This window comes from Tiliqua scincoides, chromosome 3 (assembly GCF_035046505.1).
Source record: "Tiliqua scincoides isolate rTilSci1 chromosome 3, rTilSci1.hap2, whole genome shotgun sequence".
Taxonomy (NCBI): Eukaryota; Metazoa; Chordata; class Lepidosauria; order Squamata; family Scincidae; genus Tiliqua; species Tiliqua scincoides.
Window position 1 is genome coordinate 226,662,017 of NC_089823.1, and position 20,605 is coordinate 226,682,621.

Sequence of the window (20,605 nt, forward strand, 5' to 3'; positions counted from 1 at the left end):
TTGTGTTACATTCCTGGGCTTGTTGTCGGGTGACAGGTGTCCACGAGAACCACCAGACACGACCTCAAGTACTACTGGTGCTACCTGTACCACTGGTTGAGAAACACTGGGCTAATACTATCAGCAGAATCAAAAACTGGGCTTTGGGTGACCCATTGCTTTCATAGGACACGGTCAGCAAAGGTCTGCGGAAAATCATTTAAAATAAAATAACGAGGCGAGGCAATACAAACACATTTGATCTGTTTATTGAACCTTCCTTTACTCAGTCTTCAACACACCTACATCACATGTCTTAACTAAATATTGGGAGGTCTTTTCCCTTGAAAGGAAAATGCAATATTGAGCAGATGGAGCCAAGGTGAAATCTGCTTATGTTGTATGTTTTTCGTTCTTGATAAAAACTTTGAAAATGAAAATGTCATATTGTGAAAAATGATGTTATCCCAGCTTGGATATCTGTGGGGTTACAGTCTTTTCTTTAAGGTTACAATTTCAGTCACTCCAAGAAAGTAAATCTTTTCAGGTACAAGAATAAAATAGTCACCATTTACAATCAATGATTCCATTGCAGTCTCATTAGATGCATGTTTACTCAGAAGAAAGGCCCTGTGCATTCAGAGGGACTCATTATCAGGTAGAATTGCAGCTCTAGTTGATTTAAGAAAATATAGATAGAACATGTTTGCCTTTCCACACATTCCAAGCATGATTTGAAGGCAGTGAAATTTGCAGCCTGCTCCCTACTCAGTTTATGTGGAAGCACCATTGATTTTGGTGAGATTTATTTCCGTGAAAGCACGTGGAGGATTGCAGCCTTAAAAGGTGATCACTTCTCAGAAGGTAAAAATGTGCTCAACCTCTGGAGTGGCACCTTCTACCCTGCCCCAGCCACCCAACCATGGGGTGGTTGAATGCCCCCTGAAAGAAGAACCCCATATCCAATGCAGACTTGCTTTGTTCCTATGATTCCCATCTTGTTTAAGACAAGCTGCAGCTTTGGTGTCATTATGTTTCCTTATGCCTAGTTCTAGAGCAAATCCTAGTGGCAGTGTTGGATGAATGACCCAGTTAATAGATTTCCACTCATCTCAAATGACTTGCCTACAAAACAGATAAGTGTTGGATATGAACTGGTGGGAGGTCAGAAAGAAGGCAGAAGGTAGAGTCAGCATCAAAAGGGGTCCAGGTTCATGAACTTTAACACTTACGTAACTTTTTTTATTCCACTCTCATATTGATCTGTTCTAGCCATAAGGACATTCAAATTCTAATGCAGCGGTGTCAAACTTATGAACTATGGGCCAGATTAGTCCTGCTGAACCTCTTCAGGTGGCCCACAGCATTCCAGGGCCAACCCCCCCTCCGAAAGTGACGGTAGCTGCGCTCTGATCATGTCCAGAGAGTGTTCTGAGGGCCATAGAGGCTGTGTACCTCCTCCCTGGCCCTCACAATGACATTCTGAGGCCTGAGAAAGCCGTAAAACATCACTTCCAGTTTTTCCTCCCAAGGCCTCAGGACGTCATTCTGACGGCCAGGGTGGTGGCACACGGCCTCCCCAGTCCTCATTAGAATTCAGGGGGACAGGCCTGAAACTCCAGACCTCAGACTACTGGTCCTCAGCAGATCCAATGTAGCCCCTGGGGTGAGGTGAGTTTGACACCCCTGTTCTCACCTTTTAATAGCATGCTGAAAATCTTGTGTGTTTCAGTGTAGAAAAGAACAGCTGCTTACACCAGCGGTGTAAGCTGCTGCCAGTCTAAGAGCTAAACCGCCTTGCAGATGACAGCCAATTGACCTGCCACACAGGTTTAGCCACTATAAGTGTTAAGGAACCCTTGAACCCCAGCCAAAACAGATGGTAGCTGAAGGGAGAAGACTGCTGCAGACCCAGGAGATACTGAAAAACCTGAACAGAAGGTGTTATATTAAAAATGGAAGCAAAAACCATCAGCAGCATTCAGAAAGGTAAGCCCAGTGCTCAGCAAGATGGTGAATCGGGCCCTGAGGTGTACTATATCTGATTTCGGGTATTTCATTTTTCATACCGCCCTTCCTCCAAGGAGCTGGGGTAGGGGGTACATAGTTCCTCCCCTCCTTTTATCCTCACAACAACCCTGTGAGGTAGGCAAGGCTGAGAGATACTGACTGGTCCAAGGTCACCCAGGAAGCTTCATGGCAGAGAAGGGATTTGAACTTTGATCTTCCTGGTTTAAGTCCAACTCCCAACCATCCTGGCTACAGCATAACCTTGTTGAATCCTCCCTCATCCAAAACAACAATCCCAAACACACAAAAAGAAATCCAGATTCCTGAAGAGAGGAACAAGATGTTAAGGGGGTGGTGGTAGGTGTGTGCATGCAAAGATACATGTGAATCTACCTGAAGACTGAAGTGGTACAGTCAAGACACAGGTGATAAAGAAACTTCTATTTTCCAGTATACAAGTTTGGCTGCCAAAAAGACTGCAGGTTGTGAGAGCCCACTCTTTCTCAGGAGAAATATAGTTCAGACTGCAATCCTAAACACACCAGGGAGTGTGTTTGCCAGGCAGTAAGCAAGGTCTGACATCAGCACCCTCAGGGAAATAGAGCAGGAACAGCAGGACTCGCTTCTGAGGAAGTATGCATGGAGCTGCACTGCATAGGGTCAGAGACAATGTCTATGACCCAATATGTGTGATGGATTTGAGACCAGCCCTTGTTGTTAAGGAGGACCCCAAGGGTTGCAGTCATTTTTTTGTGCGGATAAAAAGCACACCCTTTTACACTACCAGAGTTTCAAAATACCAACACAAAAGGATTATGTATAGAGGCAGAAATAGATACAGTACATCCATTGAGTCCCAGCACCATGATTAATGCATGTGGACAGAAGCAAACGTTAATTATCCTACCGCTTCCTAGAGGAGATTCCCATCTCCTGTGATGTATCTTCTTGCATTGATCTTGGGAGAAAAGTGGATTAAGAATTACAAGCACCATGGCATTCCTTCCTTTGAATAAAGAGGGGGAGGAGGAGGGAGTGTGCAATGGCAGCCAGTTTTGAAGCTCAGGTTGCAACACTCTACTCATTTTGTATGGGATGAGTTGGTGTGGGGCCTCCACTGCACTGTTTATCAGGTCTGCATGACTTGTGACCAATCAAGATAAACCTCCTTTGGAATCTCTCTCTGAAGTTGAAGGTGGGAGAGACAGGAGCAAGACCTTCACACAGCACATCACTAAGCACAAGGAATTTGCTGGTACATGATGCGGTGACAGCATGTTTAGATGGCTTTCAAAAAGGAATGGACACATTTATGGAGGAGAATTGGCTACATGCCACCTCCAGTTTCAGAGGCAGTATCAGACTACCAGTGGGTCCCAGGGAGCAACGGCGAGAGAGGACCATGAACACACCCTGTTCATTGGCAACTATGGGAAACAGTATGGTGAAAGAGAAGGACCTCGTTCAGCTAGGCTCTTGCTACATTCTTCATTGCAAAAGAAAGTAGCGTACCACTAGATGAGTGGGGTGCTGCATGCATCTTCCTGGGTTTATTTCCTTTTCTCATTTCAGATACCAATATCGGCACATAAATTGTAGCATCCTGGGCAGGAATTTTGGTCAACATTAAATAGTCATAATAAATGTGTGCAGTGTGGAATGGCAGTAGTTAGTAGGGTAGACATAGTAACGAGAATTATCTAGTAAACACGTCAATCCTAAATGCACTTATTCAGTCATTAAGTCCTAAGGATGGGAAGGGAACTCTGACTAGGCCTAAACATGCAGCAGAATGGTCTGTACCACATCAGATGGCACGTGGGGGAAAAATCACATTTATTAATGTGTGTGTGTATTAGGGAATTCCCTAATATGGAATTCCCTATTGCCTCACTTTTCTACTTTCAGGGAGATGGTGAGGTTAAAATGTTATTTAGGCTGCAATCCTAACCACACTTTCCTGAGAGTAAGCACCACTGAACAAAATAGGACTACTTCTGAGTAGACCAGGCTAGGATTGTGCCCTTATTCTGTCAGCATTCTGCTTTCAGTTAATGTTTTCAAAAGTGAAAGAATATTCACCTTCCACCACTTACAGCCTTCTGCCACATTTGTAGACTCGGGCTTCGCTTCCTTGTTGTACATTTAGGACCAGCGTTCACAATTGTATCTAGGCTTTTCCTCACAACACAGCAACATACAGTCAGAGCAAACCAAACAAGACATTAGTGGCACATGCAATGCTGTATAACTGAAGCTTTCCGATGAAGTCTGAAATGGATGGCACAAAGGAGTACACATTATTTTGAAGTTCTGGGGGGAGGGAAGAGGACTCTTTTCTTCACAGATTTTCATTGAGCCACTTGATATAGCTGTCCCGGGTACGCAGTCCTGCAGAGAAGAGGGTAGGCCAAAGGGTAAAGATCATGCAGCCATGAAAGCAGTCTTCAAAGTGGTCCACTGTCACCTCCACCCCAGCTTTCTCTAGCCGTTTGGCATACATTAACCCTTCATCTCTCAGAACATCAATCTCACAAGTCAAGATGTAAGTCTTTGGCTGTACGTGGAGAACAGCTTTCTCAGCTAGCAGCGGGCTTGCACGCACATCTAACAATTCGGGTATATCTCTGATTATTTCCGCCGTCCCCACTTTGTGTACTACAGGTTTGTAGCTCTTTCTGAATCTCGAGGGCAGAAGGAAAGTCCAGTCTACCAGTTCTCTGAAAGGACTGGCCTCAGTCACATCAAGGGCTGTGTGATTGTTGATGATCATGGATGGGGCAAAACTGGAGTTCCCGTTGAAGTATTCTAGCCAGAATTGCACCATGCGAGAGCGCGAAAGGACCGCAGTGATTTCATTTTGCTGGTATGAGGGAGTGTTAAAGTCAAACGCCTGGAGGACCGGATAAATTAAAGCCTGCAGTTTAAATCGGTTTGTTACATTCTCCTCTTGACTCATCTGTAGAAAAAAAGGCAGACAACGGAGTGTAATTCAGATGTTGCACACTACTAACTAATCCATATGTTAAAGAAAAAGAGAAACCAGGAAAAAGGTTGTTTAATTTTCTCTCCCAGGCTGCCCCAGATTGGAGGAAATTTCTCTCATAAAAAGCATGGTTATCTTGAGATGAAATTCCAAGTAGTGTTGATTGCTTCTTGTAAATGATCTGTATTCTTTCAAATAGCACTTCTTGGTGTTTGGCAAGCCAACCTTGGGCATGTTTGCTGTGGAGCGAGTCCAAATGCATTCAAGGTGAGCATTCACAGGACTGCAGCCAAAGAGACCCTACTCATATCTCAGTGCTCTTCAAAGGCAACCTGGAAGGAAAGTTTGGCTCCTTACTCTGCACCACTCAAAACACCACTTTTGAAACCTCTTTCAGGAGTGTTGCTGCTTGTAGTAATGGAGGTATAATGGAACATTTAGTGATTGGCTGCAAGCTAGATTATCTACATTCAGTGGCAGGAGTCACATCAGTGCACTAGGAACACCACTTATTGGCCCACTCAAGGCACCATGATGGAGTCAGAAGTGCTGCAGACTACTCATGTTAGTAGAGAGCAGTGTAATGTTTCATTTCGGAACACTTTCCTTTTTAAAAATTAAATAAAATCCATTTATATCCCAGTTTTATAACTACTGCCTGCTTTCTCCCCCCTCAAGTAGCTAACAATTGCACTAGCCCAGATCCGAAGGTGATGGGAGACTATTGCCCCACCCTCACTACCCTGAATGGAAGGGACTTCCTCTTCCTGTTTATGACTCTGAAAGAGAAAAAGCAGATGGGAAATGTTTTGTTCCTATGCTACAGAGGGGGACAGCATAGCCATAACAAGAAAGGGAAGGTAGAAGGATAATGAAATGACGGAAGGCAAGAGTTGCCTTGTTGGCATTTAGCACTTTTAATTGCTTGTTTCAAAAAGGATTACATGAGCATCTCTGCACTTCAGCACTTCCTTGAAGAAAGGCATCTAAAGTGCACAATCAAAAGGCATATCTATACCATCTATATCTATAAACATACTCTCAGGTCTGATTAACAACCAAAGCTTCCAACTAAAGAATCCTGGGAAGAAGATAGGAATCAATAGGAAAAGAGTTTTTAGCTCCTTAAAAAAAAACTACCGTCATTCCCTCTTTACCCTAGCCCAGGGGTGTCCAAAGTTTTTGGCAGGAGGGCCACATCGGCTCTCTGACACTGTGTCCTGGGCTGGGGAAAAAAGAATTAATTTACATTTTAAATTTGAATAAATTTACATAAATGAATATATTAAAGATGATCTTATATGAATGAATGAAGGTCTTGCAATAGCTCAAGGCCTATAAAAGGCCTTGCACAAAGCAAGGCTGGCCTTTCCTTTGCTGCCGCTACTGCATCATAGATGTGAAACAGCAAGCAGTGGAGGGAGCCCTCATCCCACAGCTCATGCGAGAGGTCAAATAGTCGCCCTCATGCTGCGAGCAGTTGCGCTGGGCCAGTGCAGGCTGCAACAAATCTCTGGAGGGCCAGAGGCTCATTGGAGACTGGGGGCTCCCTGAGGGCCACATTAAGAGGCCTCGAGGGCCGCATGTGGCCCCAGGGCCAGGGTTTGGGCACCCCTAGCCTATCTCACAGGGTTATTGTGAGGATAAAGGGTGGTGTTCCATGTTCTGTTGCCTTGAGCTCCTTGGAGGAAGGGTGGGACTTAAATATGAATAATAGGAACTGAAATGATGTGTCCCAAGTAATACATTGTGTACTTATTGTGCTAAAAGTGATTATTTAGAAAGGCCCACATTTTTTACCTATAGGTGCTGAGGAGTTCATAGGAACACTACAGCACAAAGGAAGGGATCTACAAGATCTTCAAGTTCAATTTGTCCTCAAATACAACATCCCTGATAGCTTTTATTGCTAGTTTATTGCTTTGCTGGATAGAAGCCAACATGTTCTGAAACCCTTTAGTATGGGCATATTATACCCATACCATTCCAGTGATTTTCAACCTTTTTTTAATCTCGTGGCAAACTGACAAGGCACTAAAATGGTCAAGGCACACCATCAGGTTTTGGACAATTGACAAGGCACACCATGGTGCCAGTGGGGAGCTCACATCCCCATTGGCCCTACTAATAAATGATCTTCCCCCAAATTCCTGTGGCACACCTGTGGACCACTTGTGGCACACTAGTGTGCCATGGCACAGTGGTTGAAAATGGCTGCTCTATTCAGTGCTTGAGCAGTTGGGAGAGGAAGGTGGAGGACCCTTAATGAAATCCTGGGCACCTGACTCCCTGCCCAGTATTAGCTAAATAAATGCCCCCCCCCAATACCCTTCTTTAAAAAACAGCTCAGGGGGAACAACAGAGTTAAGGAGGCATTTGAGCACTGCCTGTACCCAAGAAATAGTTTTTACCTCTTGGCACACAGCAGCAGCTAAGTTTCCTCCTGCACTGTCACCAGAAATTGCAATTCTGTTAGGATCCACTGAATATTGAGCGAGGACATCGGGAAGCATGAAGTGCTTTGTGGCACGAAAGACGTCGTTGAACGGCACAGGAAAATGGACTTCTGGAATCAACCTGTACCTGCAAAGAAGACAGCAGTTTCTGTAAAAGAAGGCATCACACGCTCTGAGCAAGAAGAGGACCAGATTAGGCCTAGAAACATATCTCCATATAGACTTTCAAGCTATTCATTTAATTTTTATGGCTTGATCCAAAGACTCATGGGAGGTGTACTTGTAGAATTCCCTGCTGGAGTTGCATACTTCCCCCCCCCTCGTGTTCAAACAGCACTCCATACAAACTTCAGGGTTTTTTTAAGCATGAAATCCACAACAGCAAACAAGCTTTAAAGACACTTCATGCTACCACCAGCCATTCCTGCAGTATGCAAAAAGAGCAACAAGATATTCTAGGAGGAGGTGGGCAGAGACAAAGACACAAAATTTTAAAAAGCTAAAAAAGTTTTGATGATACAAAAAAACTCTAATTATGTCATGATCAGCCTCTGAATTGTATAAGACAGTGCTTCTCAAACTGTGGATCAGGACCCACTAGGTGGGTCGCGAGCCAATTTCAGGTGGGTCCCCATTCATTTCAATATTTTATTTTTAATATATTAGACTTGATGCTACCATGGTATGTGACTGCATTTGGGGAAATGTTACAGACCTGTACTTTTTACAAGTTACTATGCATATTCTTTAACAATGATAGTCAATGGAACTTATTCCTGGGGAAGTGTGGTAGGGTTGCAGCCTAGGATTGTTAAAAATTTTCCTGCTTGATGATGTCACTTCTGGTCATTACATCACTTCCTGTGGGTCCTGACAAATTATCATTCTAAAATGTGGGTCCTGGTGCTAAATGTGTGAGAACCACTGGTTTAAGAAACATTAATTTTTGCATTACACAGTTTTATGTGTAAAATGTTGGTAATTGAACCAATGACCAGCAGAGGGCATCCATTACATTAAATCAGATCAAGCTGAGGCAAAGCCTTCCTTCTTCAGAAAAAAGGAAAAATATTTCTTACATGCATTCTAATCTCTCCTTTCAAGACATTTCACAAGTTAACCTTAGACCGAGAATTGCCATTGCTACAGAAAGTGTGGTCAGAATGATTCTTCTTAGTCACTCAGCCTTTGTCCCCTTTCATTAAAGAAGCAATAACTAGCACTTCTACATTGAAAGTTCTAAAAAGTCAAGCGACCTTTTAGAATCTGAGATGATTTTATCTAGAAGGTCTCTTTTCATTTCAGGATTCAGAATGTATTCGTCTCTCTGCCATAGTGAGTCTTCATTCCATACCACCTCCCCCCCCCCCCCCCCAAAAAAAAAAAACAAAAAAACAACAACTCCAGAACCAGGTTGATATCAATATGCCCAGCTCACAATATGGAAATATCCCAAGATGCCCAGTTCATCCATAAGGCTCTTCTCTGACCAAAAAGCTATCCCTCTCAGAGAACCAGTTAACTGTGATATGGGTCTCCAAGGGTGAACAGATAGATAAGGGCAATCAACAAATGAGGATAAAAAGGTTAGGGTAAAAGGGATGAGTCAGAGTACCAAACCCCCTCTAATGGATATCTCTGTAAACAAACTGCCGATGTGTATTGAATTGCCATCCTCAGATCAACATCCTGTACTGATAACATGCCAAATGTTGTTTTGGGTGTCTGCCTGTATGTTATTTTCCCCTGGATATTTTTTCTCTCTTTGTGTCCTCTTGTCCCCTTCCCCTATTGGAAAGACCCTATAAAACCCACATCATTGTAATCCTTTGGGGTCCTCTACATGTGTGTGAAGGTCCCGTTTACAAATGAGTAAACGTTAGAAGTCCTTTGAATTCTCCTGTCGCCTGTTGATTGCCTCTCCAAAAATCCAAAGAACCGTGTGTGTATTCATTCGGGGTCAAGGTGGTAGCAGCTGCTAGAAGTGTGTTCACCCAGCTTAAGCTGGTGCACTGACTGAGACCATATGTGAGCTGTTTGGACGTGGCCATGATGATCTATGCTTTCGTAATTTCAAGACTGGACCACTGCAATGCACTCCAAGTGGGCTACCCTCTAACTTAGTTCAGAAACTTTAATTAGAGCAGAATACAGTGGCTTGGCTTGGCGCTAGACGATACGATTCTGCTGGACCACCACTTCAGTAGCGACACAGGCTGCCCATTCGCTTCCAGTCCCAATTCAAGGTGTTAGCTCTGATCTTTAAGGCCCTCCATGATCTGGGTCCAGGCTATTTGAAAGACCTCTCCTTCCATTCCAGCCCACTCTCTTAGGTCACCTGAGGGGGCCCTTCTACAAGCGCTGCCTCTGTCCCAAGTGAGAGGGGTGGCAGCTCAGGGGCAACCCTTCTCTGTAGAAGCAACACAACTATGGAATTACCTTCCAGGGGAATTGAGAACTACTCCCTCCCTCATGGCTTTTTGGCTGTGGCTGTAGTATAAGCTACAATTTGGTAGAGAAAACCTGGTAGTTCCTGATCCACAGTTTGAGAAATGCTGCCTTAAAAGGTACCAGTGGCCCATTTGTCATTTCTTGTTATGCTCATTAGAAAAATAGCTCCAATAGGATCTGGAGACAATATAAATTCTGCTGATGAAATTATGTTCATCAAGAATTTTGGTGAAAGATTCTTTGTTGCAAAGATTTGCAACAAGTACTTATGCCTGAAGATATCAGTGTCTGGAAAAATACAAACAAACAAGCAGCAACAGCCTAGGGAGATAATGAAGGAGATAAATTGAGTGCCTGTGATCTTCAAGGATTCAAACTGAGCAACCAGCTCCCCCTGCGGGACTTCAGGAGATGATCATGCATCATTACCAGGAGTTGTTATTTTGCAATTGGACTTATGATGGTGAGGAAGCCAGAGGAGGCAAGAAAATGGCCCCCATTAGTAGAAGAATTCTTTCCCTACTAATCAGTGAATGGGAGGGGAAGAAGAGTATTTACAAAGGAAAGTGAACACTTAGTTGTAGTTAGCATGTCAATATATATTTTCAGCTTCCCTGTTAACTACGTTTCTTCTGTTATGATGTTTTCAGGACAGTTCCATCTATTTTCTCTCATTTCTTCTCAGCCTTATTCAGGATCCTGAGAAAGCATCAAAGCCCTTTTTTACCTTGTAGCTCTATAATCCCCATCCACCCATCTAGCATGATGAACTGTTCTTATCTATGTGGTATCTGTATCTATGGGCTTGTTCACAATGAAGGACTTGCATAGTTAGTATCTGCACATACAGGTCGGTCCTCTTCACCCAGGCATGCCAGGAGCTGAGGTTCAGCCCTCCAACACAGGTTTGGAACCCACAAAGTGTTAAATCCCTACAGCAGTGATTTTCAACCTTTTGCATTTCACGGCACACTGACAAGGCTCTAAAATGGTCAAGGCACACCACCAGGTTTTTGACTATTGACAAGGCACACCATGCTGCCAGTGGGGGCTCACATCTCCCATTGGCCCTATTAATAAATGACCTTCCCCCAAATTCCTGTGGCACACCTGTGGACCACTTGCGGCACACCAGCGTGCCACTGCACAGTGGTTGAAAATGGCTGTTCTACAGCTACTCCCCAGGGGGATGTTTTAATGGAAATGCGCAAGATCCCTAGATGAGATAGGGTGTGTTGTGGATAGTGGCCCCTTGCTCTGGCAGGCAAGCACAGGGTTAATCCCAGGGCTCTAACTAGCAGTTAGAACAGTGGGTATGCTCTAGCAGTGGGTATGCTGCACAGCTGCAGCTAATAGAGGCAACCAGGTCATTAAGGCATAAAAGTAGCACATGATGAACGAAGAGGTTGGTGGGTAGTAGAAGGAGGAAAGCTTGAGGAAGGAGACTGGCTTGATGGATTAAAGGATTAATGGACTGAGAAAGTAATGGCTGATGGACTACTGGAACTGCTGATGGACTAAAGGATGGATGGGTGAATGGACTTTGGAGACTGCTGGAGATACTGGAGATTGGTGTGTGGCTGCCACGCCCAAGACCTGTTGAAGACCAAGGTGCTGCTGTAGTGGCAGGAGGAGCTGCTGGCAGGAGAGAGGAGGAAGGAGGTCCTCTACAGGTTGAACAGGCGAGCTACCCTGGTGGTGGGGTCCAGCAGTGCTGCAGGGCAGAAATAGGGCCATTGTTGGGAAAAGAAGGGGAGCTAATTAGCTAAGTGGGCATAATTCTCTAAGTGAAGCTTGGACCAGGAATCTGGCAAAACAGATGTATGTTAAGTTGCCTCACTCAAAGGTGGACAGTTGGTCCTATTGGCCCAGTCTGATGCAGTGGTATAGCTAGCGGGGGGAGTGGTCTGCCCCGGGTAACACCCTTGGGGGGGTGACACCACAATTATCATCTCTGTCTCACCTACCTCACAGGGTTGTTGTGAGGACAAAATAAGGGAAGGAACCATGTACACCACCCTAAGCTGCTTAGAGAAAGGGTGGTATAAAATGTGAATTAATAATAAATAAATAATATAATAATAAATTAATTATGTCATATGGGGTGACAAATTTATGGGCTTCAGGTGTCAAATGACCTGGCATCTAGTCTGATGTGCTCTGGCTTCAGGGATGCATCTTTCCCAGCCCCATTGTCCAATGCCCATTTCACAAATGACGATGACTGAACGTGGAGCCTTCTCAAAGACAAACAAGTGCTCTACCTCTGAGCTACTGGTACATCCTTACCTCTTTATACTTACAAAGCAATGTCCTTTCTGCTGTGGAAGTTTCAGCACTGACAACCCAGATCTCTCTGGGATGACTCAATGTGGACATTATGATGCCATTAATTTTGTTCTTCCTAACCACACTGTTTTTCATTGATGGAAGTAACATTCAGTCTAAGATGTACCATTTTCTTTGTAACTGCTCCTGGTCTACTCACTCAATTGAGACAACTACAGCATCCAAAGATTCAGCCATAACCAAGCACAGATTGTTATAGACGCTTCCTCCTGAAATAAGAGGGGATGAGCAATTAGTTGATAAAATAACCCAGCATTTCAGACACATGACACAATCAGTTGTCTTAATTTCCTGAGGACCTTTATGCAAGATCTCATGCAAATGTGGATAAAGTGATCTCCAGTCACTGTCATGTTATTAATTAATTAATTAACAGTATTTATATACCGCTTTTCAACTGAACGTTCACAAAGCGGTTTACAGAGAAAAATCAAATAACTAAATGGCTCCCTGTCCCAAAAGGGCTCACAATCTAAAAAGATGCCAAGGAATACCAGCAGACAGCCACTAGAACAGACAGTGCTGGGGTGAGGTGGGCCATTTACTCTCCCCCTGCTAAAAAAGGAGCACCCACTTGAAAAAGTGCCTCTTACCCAATTAGCAGGGGTTATAATCAACCTGCCCATGTTTAACAGTCATCAGAGACCCTGCTTTACATTCTGCTGCTGACCAAGGTGCAGGGCCTTTTCAATGGCAACTTCCCAATTGTGGAACTTCCTGGAAAACCTGACTGGTCTCTGCATAGTTCACTTTTAAGCAGATAGCCAATTGAAACAAAAGATATTGCCTTTCTCTTGGGTGTCTATGTTTTTTTAGCGCATCTTTGGTATTCTGTGTTCCTGTTTGCTTGCCTCTGTTTTGATTGTTTGGTTAAAGGGGATTAGACAACTTCATGGAGAACAGATTTATCAATGACTACATGAAACCTCCATGTCCAGAGGCAGTTAGGCATGAATACCCCCAGGGCTAAAGCCTTCATGCCCCGAGAGGCATCTGGAAGGCCACTGTGGGCAGTGGTGTATCTAGAGGGGGTACAAAGCACTAAGTTATGTAGGGAGCCTCACTCCAGCATGCAAGCAGACTCTCTCCCTTGGAACCATTCCAGGCGGTAGGAGGTGAACACTTGCATGCTGTGAATGCCTCCATTTTGCCTCCTCAGAGCGGGAGGGGCCACTTGAATGCTGTGGTGAGGCTCCCTGAAAAACTTAGTGCTTTGCACCTCCTCTAGCTAGCCACTGACTGTGGGAGACATGATGCTGGACAAGTTCTTTTCTGAGTTGTAAAGAATAGGGAAGCAGAGTAATTTTTTCATGAAGGAGAGAAAGAAATGGGGCCCATTAAGGGTCTATGTTGGGACAGGTGCTCATCAATGTGTTCATAAATGATGTGGAGTTAGGGGTAAAGAGTGAAGGGACCAAGCTTGCAGAGGATACCACACTACTGGTAAGAACCAAAGTACGAGATTGTGAAATGCTTCAAAAAGGCTTCTCCAAATTGGGTGACAGGGCAAATATGTTTCATCACACTTCTTCACCAAGTGTTGCACACTGGGACGAGATATCCCAACTTCCTATATACACTGATGGGGTGTAAGCTGTCAGTGACAAACCAAGAAAGATCTTGGGGTTGTGGTGGATACCTCAGTCAAACATCAACCTGGTGTACAGCAACTGTGAAGGAGGCAAATTTCATGCTAGGGATCTTTAGGAAGGTGATTGAAATAAGATTGCTAACACTGTAATGTCCCTATACAGGTATGTATTGCTTAGAGATGGGGATATGTTCTGAGGAACAGTCATTAGGTGGTTACGTAGTTGTAAAATTCTGGTTTGCATGTGTCAGGAGTATTTTTTTACCTCTTCCAGAAGAAACTGAAAAAGTAAAAAACAAAAAAGAGAGAACAACCAAAATGATCTTAGGAGGAAAGTGGCCAACATTTAGGGCTTCTGAACTTGGGGGGGGGGAGCAATTAAGGGTGGGCCATGACTAAGTGCCTAATCCTATCCAATGTTCCAGCACCAGTGCAACCATTATACAGCCCCAAGATAAGGGAACAAACATTCCCTTATCTTGAGGAGGCCTCCATGACTTCCTCCCTACTACAGGAAGAGTGCATGCCCCATTGGCACTGCTGCTCTGTCAATGGAAAATGGAATAGGATTGGGCCCTGAGACATGGTGTGGAAAGTCTGTTTTTTTTCCTTCTCTCACATGATACTAGAACGAGGATCATTCAATCAAACTGATTGCCAGGAGATTTAGGATGGACAAAAGGTGGTACTTCGTCACTCAGTGCATAATTCTGTGAAATTCATGGCTATAAGATGTGGTGATGATGGCCACTAGCTTGGATGGTTTTAAAGGGGCATTGGACAAAGTCATGGATGACAGGATCATCAATGGCTACAAGTCATGCTGGCTAAGTGCTTACCTACCGATTCAGCAGTACTGTGCCCCTGAATACCAGCTGCTGGGGAGTGAATACCAGCTGCAGGAGAGAAGTCTGCCTTTGTATCCTGCTTGTGGGTCTCCAGAGGAAGCTGTTGGGCTATTATGAGAAACAGGATGCTGGAACAGATAGGTCTTTGACCTTCCCTAGTGAAGCTCCTAAGTTCTACAGAAATGCATGCTGCTAAATCAGACCATTTCACTCAGTTAGTCTACACTAACTGGCAGCAGCTTGCTAGGACCTCAGACTGGGAGGGCTCTTTCCTAGCTCTAACTGGAGCAACTGAACCTCGGAACCGACTGCTAGCACTGTATGACTGAGCTGCATCCCCTCTCTCAAGTTCTAAACACCTGACCACAGACAGTATCAACATCTAGTCCTGCCATTACTGTGAACCTCTTCTAGCTGCCATGATCATGAAAAATAAAAATGAGAACACACACTAGTTCTGATGAGACACATACTTGCACTGGACACAGCCCACCCTCCTCCATGGATGTAGACCACGCTGCGCTTTAGTCTTTCTTCTTCCTGTGCAAGGGGTTCATACACTCTGACCTCCACACCATCAAACAGCGTATCTGTGATCTTCACGTGCTCCGAGGACCGGAAATTCAACTTGTCAAATGAACCAATCACAAAGTTCAAAACCCTCAAGTGATGACTGAGACCCAAGTAATGCACCAGTTTGCACTGGAAGATAAAAGGTTGAAAGGAAGAGGATTTGAAAGAAGAAAACACATACATTAAAATCCCATGCAAATTATTATGGTACACATTGGTTTGTGCGTCTTTCCAGAAATTGTAAAGAAACGAAACTGAAAAAGTGAAAACATCAAGTGAACATCTCAGTTGTATGTGGTTCTAATTTCTCTGTCATTCTTAATTGGATCCAGCCCTACCATCAGAGCAAGTACAACATAAATACAAATACCTCTAACACCCTAATCTTATTGGGTCTCCTGCTGGCAGAACATGTGTTCTACCACTGCTGGCTGCTGAAAAGCAGTTGGAAAGCACCAGTAGCACTGGTGAGAAGGTTGGAGCTTTCCAGCATGTGTTATTGGATTGCTGGCCACCTGCTGGAGCAGGTAAGCCAGTGGTGGAGGGGGAGGGTGAAATAGGGGTGGGAAGGAATGGAAGGACTGGATCCAGTGGCGACATCAGGCACCAGATCCTATCTCTGAGAAACTGTGGACAGGGAAGTTTACTGATGGGAAAAGGGATTTAAAGCATTTCCCAAAGCATCCTGAACCACTTCTCCCTGGATGCTGTATACATACTGGATTCACCATGTGCATTTTTGGTGTGGCTGTGCCAGCAGGGTGAGGAGGAGGATAGGATTGGGCTGAAAGTAACTGAAAATTTCTTCTAAGGCAGTGTTTCTCAAACTGTGGGTCAGGACCCACTAGGTGGGTCATGAGCCAATTCCAGGTGGGTCCCCATTCATTTCAGTATTTTATTTTTAATATATCAGACTTGATGCTACCAGGGTATATGACTGCATTTGGTGAAATGTTACTGATCTGTACTTTGAACAGGCTACTCTGTATATACTTTTAACAATGATAGTAAATGGGACTTACTCCTGGGTGCATGTGGGTAAGATTGTTAAAAATTTTCCTGCTTGATGATGTCACTTCCGGTCATGACATCACTTCTGGTGGGTTCTGACAGTTTCTCATTATAAAAAGTGGGTCCCAGTGCTAAAAGATTGAGAACAACTGTTCTAGGGAGTTGCATCAAGTATTACCTAAAGCATAGGATACCGTTCTCTATCCAGTGCCAACTCTTACCCAGATATGAAAAGCCTGTCTTAATTATTTGTTCACATTTGCATTTTGCCCTTACTCAGGATAATATATATAAAATTTTTTTCCTATTTTATCCTTACAATTGTTTTGTGAGGTAGGATAATAAGGAGACAGTGCAGGGCCCAAAGTCACCCAATGTCCTTGAATACTTTGGCCCAAGTCATCTGAAAGTGAACAACCATTCCCTTGAAGCTAGTGTAGATGTGGGGTCCCTCTTAATGTTTCAGGAGGTTGCATTAGGCACTCTCATCCAAGGGTGAATCCTCTTACCTACCTTATATCAGCACTGATATTTATTAGGGATGATGGCACTGACATTAAACTGGGCTAGCCATAAGAATGGTTAAAGGCCTGCAACAGCTGGGTCACTGGGTTCCTTTTAACAACGGTTAAGAGATTGGGGACATGCACGCTCTCTTCCCTGTACTGCCGCTCTCCGACATGAATTTGCCCCTGATTAAGCTGCTAAGCCCAGTTGAATCATTGACATGCCTCCTCTCCTAGAAGAAGCAGGGCATACCACAGAGATAGGATAATGGAATTCAGGGGTTGAGACTGAAAACATGGCAGAGTGCCCAAAAGGGAAAAAAAAAGGTACACAGGAGGGAGGAGAGATGACTAGGACAGGGAAAATAACCTTCAGCAGAGATTTTGTAATTGATTGGAGATGCAGCAGTTGCCCAGTTGTTGTCCAGTCCAGCACCATTAAAGGTCACAACATAATTATGGTGTGTGTGTGTGTGTGTGTATATATAATCCAGAGGCTGAAAATCCAATTGCTCCAGAGGCAATTCACAAATAGTTTGGGATTGTTTAATCTGACATATTCAAGGTTACCACACATGATATGCAGCCCCCAGTTGTCTGAACACTCTGCTAAACTCCCCACTGCTGATCTGTCATTTCCGTGCTGCTTTGGATCTTCTTCCTTGTTGGTAGCAAAATATGAACAGCAAGAAATGGGCAGAATCCCAGAGCTCCACTGTAGAAGAATAGTTAATGTTATAATGGAAACAACCAAGATAAATCTATACACTCTCAGCTAGAACTAAGTCTCAGTGACTACAGAGGGACTTACTACTGAGTAAGCATACATAGGATCTGATTGCAAATTAAATGAGAATTCCCTGAGAAAGTAAACTTTGATGATAAAAAAAGCTGGTTTGCATAAGTCCACTATACATATTGCCCAAATGGTGTCTCTATTTCCTCTCTCTTTGAGAAGGGACTTAATTCAATTTGCAGATGGTGACCCATTCAAACACCAATCAGACCTAGATCTGCATAGCTTTAGCAAGGTGGCTGTATAAGGTATCTTCTGATCTGGGACTCCAAATGGTTTGGAAATGGTAATGCAGGTTGAGCTTTCTGTCCTACAAATTCCTCGGGATTATACATGGCTCTGCCCTTTCCTGCCATCTTAATAGGGAAAGGAACATCTGATTGAGATTGTACTATATTTATTTGAATATGGCATCTTCCTGATGCCATGAACCAACCCACCATTCTTCTTAGAGATGATTATGGACATACCCGATTCAGTAAATGACATGCTGCATCAAGGTGTTCCTTACTTCCTATAGCAGTAATTCCCAAACTTCTTAGCACCAGGTCTCACTTTTCAAAATGACACCCATTCAGGACCCACTTAACTTTACAAGCCTAAAAAAAAGGCTTACCTTACCAGCCAGTCAAGCCTTTGATTTTATTCTTTTAACTATTGGGGGGGGCACGACCACCTTCTGGAGCATCTGTTGAACTCCATGTTCATCAGATGGAGGGGGGACTTCCTTTTGAGGAGCTTCTCAAGGCCCCAAGTCTGCTGCCTGATTTACAAATACCAAGGGGTGTGGCTATAATAGTGATTGGGCAGCAGTGCTCCCCCCAGTAGCAAATTGTTTAACCCTTGATGCACATAATTTGTCTTGTCAATTTTGTGACCCACTGGTGGGTCCCTCCCATCCCACAGTTTGGGAACCACTATCCTATACTGATGGACAAATTGATTCTTACTGTGGAGATTTCTCACAAGTGGAAGGATTTGAACAGGGTACCTGCCTGTTAAACCATCGTGTATAGTATTTCCTTGCACAGCTGGGACCTTGGCATTCACTGATTTGACTCACCACCAATACTGAGGTCCACCTTTAAATACCTTGTAACAAGGAAAAAAGCACCAAAAAACAATTTCCCACCTTCATGCTGTTTAATAATTATAATTTTATTCCACTAGATTCCATTATTCGCCCCAGCTAGTAGCTGGATGCGGTAAAGCGTCTATACCAGGGGTCTCCAAACACCAGCCCAGGGTCCAGATGCGGCCTGTGGAGACCCTCTATCTGGCCCGCGGCCAGCCTCTGATCCCCTGAGAGCCTCTGGCCCAGTTGACCAAACACAACCAGAGTTGTGCTCATGTGGTGGGGGAATGGGGGTCAATTTTAGTGTGTATGCTTTATTTCTTGGGCTGTGTTGGTGCCTGGAGGAATCGCAGACATTTGAACCCATTCATTAATTCATTTTAGTTATTCATCTAAGTTCCATCTCTAATGTATTTATTTAAATTTTATATTTAATTTTTTTTTCCAGTCCTCGACACTGTGCCAGATAATTGATGCTGCCCTTTGGCTGAAAAGTTTAGAGATCCCTGGTCTATACAAATGTTTCTCAAACTGGGGGCAGGCCCCACTAGGTGGGTTGTAATCCAATTTCAGGAGGATCCCTGTTCATTTCAGTGTGTATTTTATTTCTGATATATTAGACTTGATGCTACCATGGTATGTGACTACATTTGGGGGAAATGTTACTGATCTGTGCTTTTAACAGGCCACTATGTATATGCTTTTAACAATGATAGTCAATGGGGCTTACTCCCAGGTAAGTGTATATAGGATTTCAGTCTTTGGGATGTTTGGAAATTTTTTTAAACAAATCAGCAACTGCTTGGAAGGGTTAGGAGGGGTTTTTATTTTAAATAAATGTCTAATCTTATACTTTTTGTAAACATTTATTGATTTGATTTTGTCATATGGGGGTATTATGAATTTTCCTGCTTGATGATGTCACTTCCAGCCATGACACTTCCAGGTTACTGACATCACTTCTGATGGGTTCCAACAGATTGTTATTCTAAAAAAAAGTGGGTCCCAGTGTAAAAAGTTTGAGAACCACTGGTCTATACCAATGCATGCTGGGACAACAATGGAGAGGCAAGAAACCTGGAAGTTGGTCTTTAAAGCTATTTTTCCACTGATTTTTTTTAATCCATGGGGGGGGGGCTGTTCCGAAACGGAACCCCAGTGGATAACAAGGCACTACCTGAACATCAAGTTGAGGCAAGAGTTATTTCTCAGTCATAGGCAAGTACCTTTGTGGTTTAAAAAAAATGAGTTCTCTCTTTGTCAATCAAGCTCTGTTCCTTACTGGAAGCAGGCATGTGAGCATGCAAACACCTACCTCTCACTGGGTGAATCCAGTCCAGTCACATACTCTCAGCCTAACCCACCTCACAGCATTGTTGTGAGATAAGACTAGGGACAGGGAGAACCCAGCAAGATGCCTTGAGATGCTTGGAAGAGTAGGTTAAAAGTGTAATGTTTTTTGCAATTTAAAAAATGCACTGGCTGTTCCATATTTCAAGCAATCTGACTTAAAATCTCCCCCAGCACCATAACAGCATGTTTTCCAGTGGTCCCAGCCTTTGTGGTTTCAACAAGCTCTCGGCATAATGGATGAAAGGGCAGTTTGCTTTCACATGATGTGAAATATTTTCCTTTGCAATGAAAAAAAAAAATACTTTGCGCAACTTATGAGGCCAGACTGTGTAGGCAAAACGAGATGCCCTCTGTCCTCAAACCAACCCCAAGAGAGAATACATTGGGACAAAGATGGTAGCAAGCTGAAAATACATTCAGAAATGGGTGAGAGTTCAATGGGCACATTTAAGAAACATAAAACCAGCTGGCACTGTTCAGAGGCAGTAGGAGTCAGCTTTACAGAGGTATCCATTATTTGCGCGACAGGAAGGGGTAACACATTACAGAAGCTTTCAAAATGCACACACAACAATCCAACATTACAGTTTTAGACATGAGATCATCATAGAACGACCTTGA

The 20,605-nt window shown here is 43.8% G+C and overlaps 1 protein-coding gene across 1 annotated transcript in view; it reads right to left on the reverse strand.

Annotated features, from left to right (window-relative positions):
* Positions 1-232: 232 nt before the first annotated feature.
* The window catches only part of NCEH1 (neutral cholesterol ester hydrolase 1), a 37,705-nt gene continuing 17,332 nt past the window's right edge, over positions 233-20,605 (reverse strand). Inside the window, exons 2-5 of the mRNA XM_066622112.1 lie at positions 15,144-15,372; positions 12,371-12,440; positions 7,387-7,558; positions 233-4,948 (exon numbers count right to left, since the gene is read on the reverse strand). Of these exons, the coding sequence (XP_066478209.1) occupies positions 4,331-4,948; positions 7,387-7,558; positions 12,371-12,440; positions 15,144-15,372 (1,089 nt within the window). The 3' untranslated portion in view covers positions 233-4,330. The remainder of the gene's footprint in view (positions 4,949-7,386; positions 7,559-12,370; positions 12,441-15,143; positions 15,373-20,605) is intronic.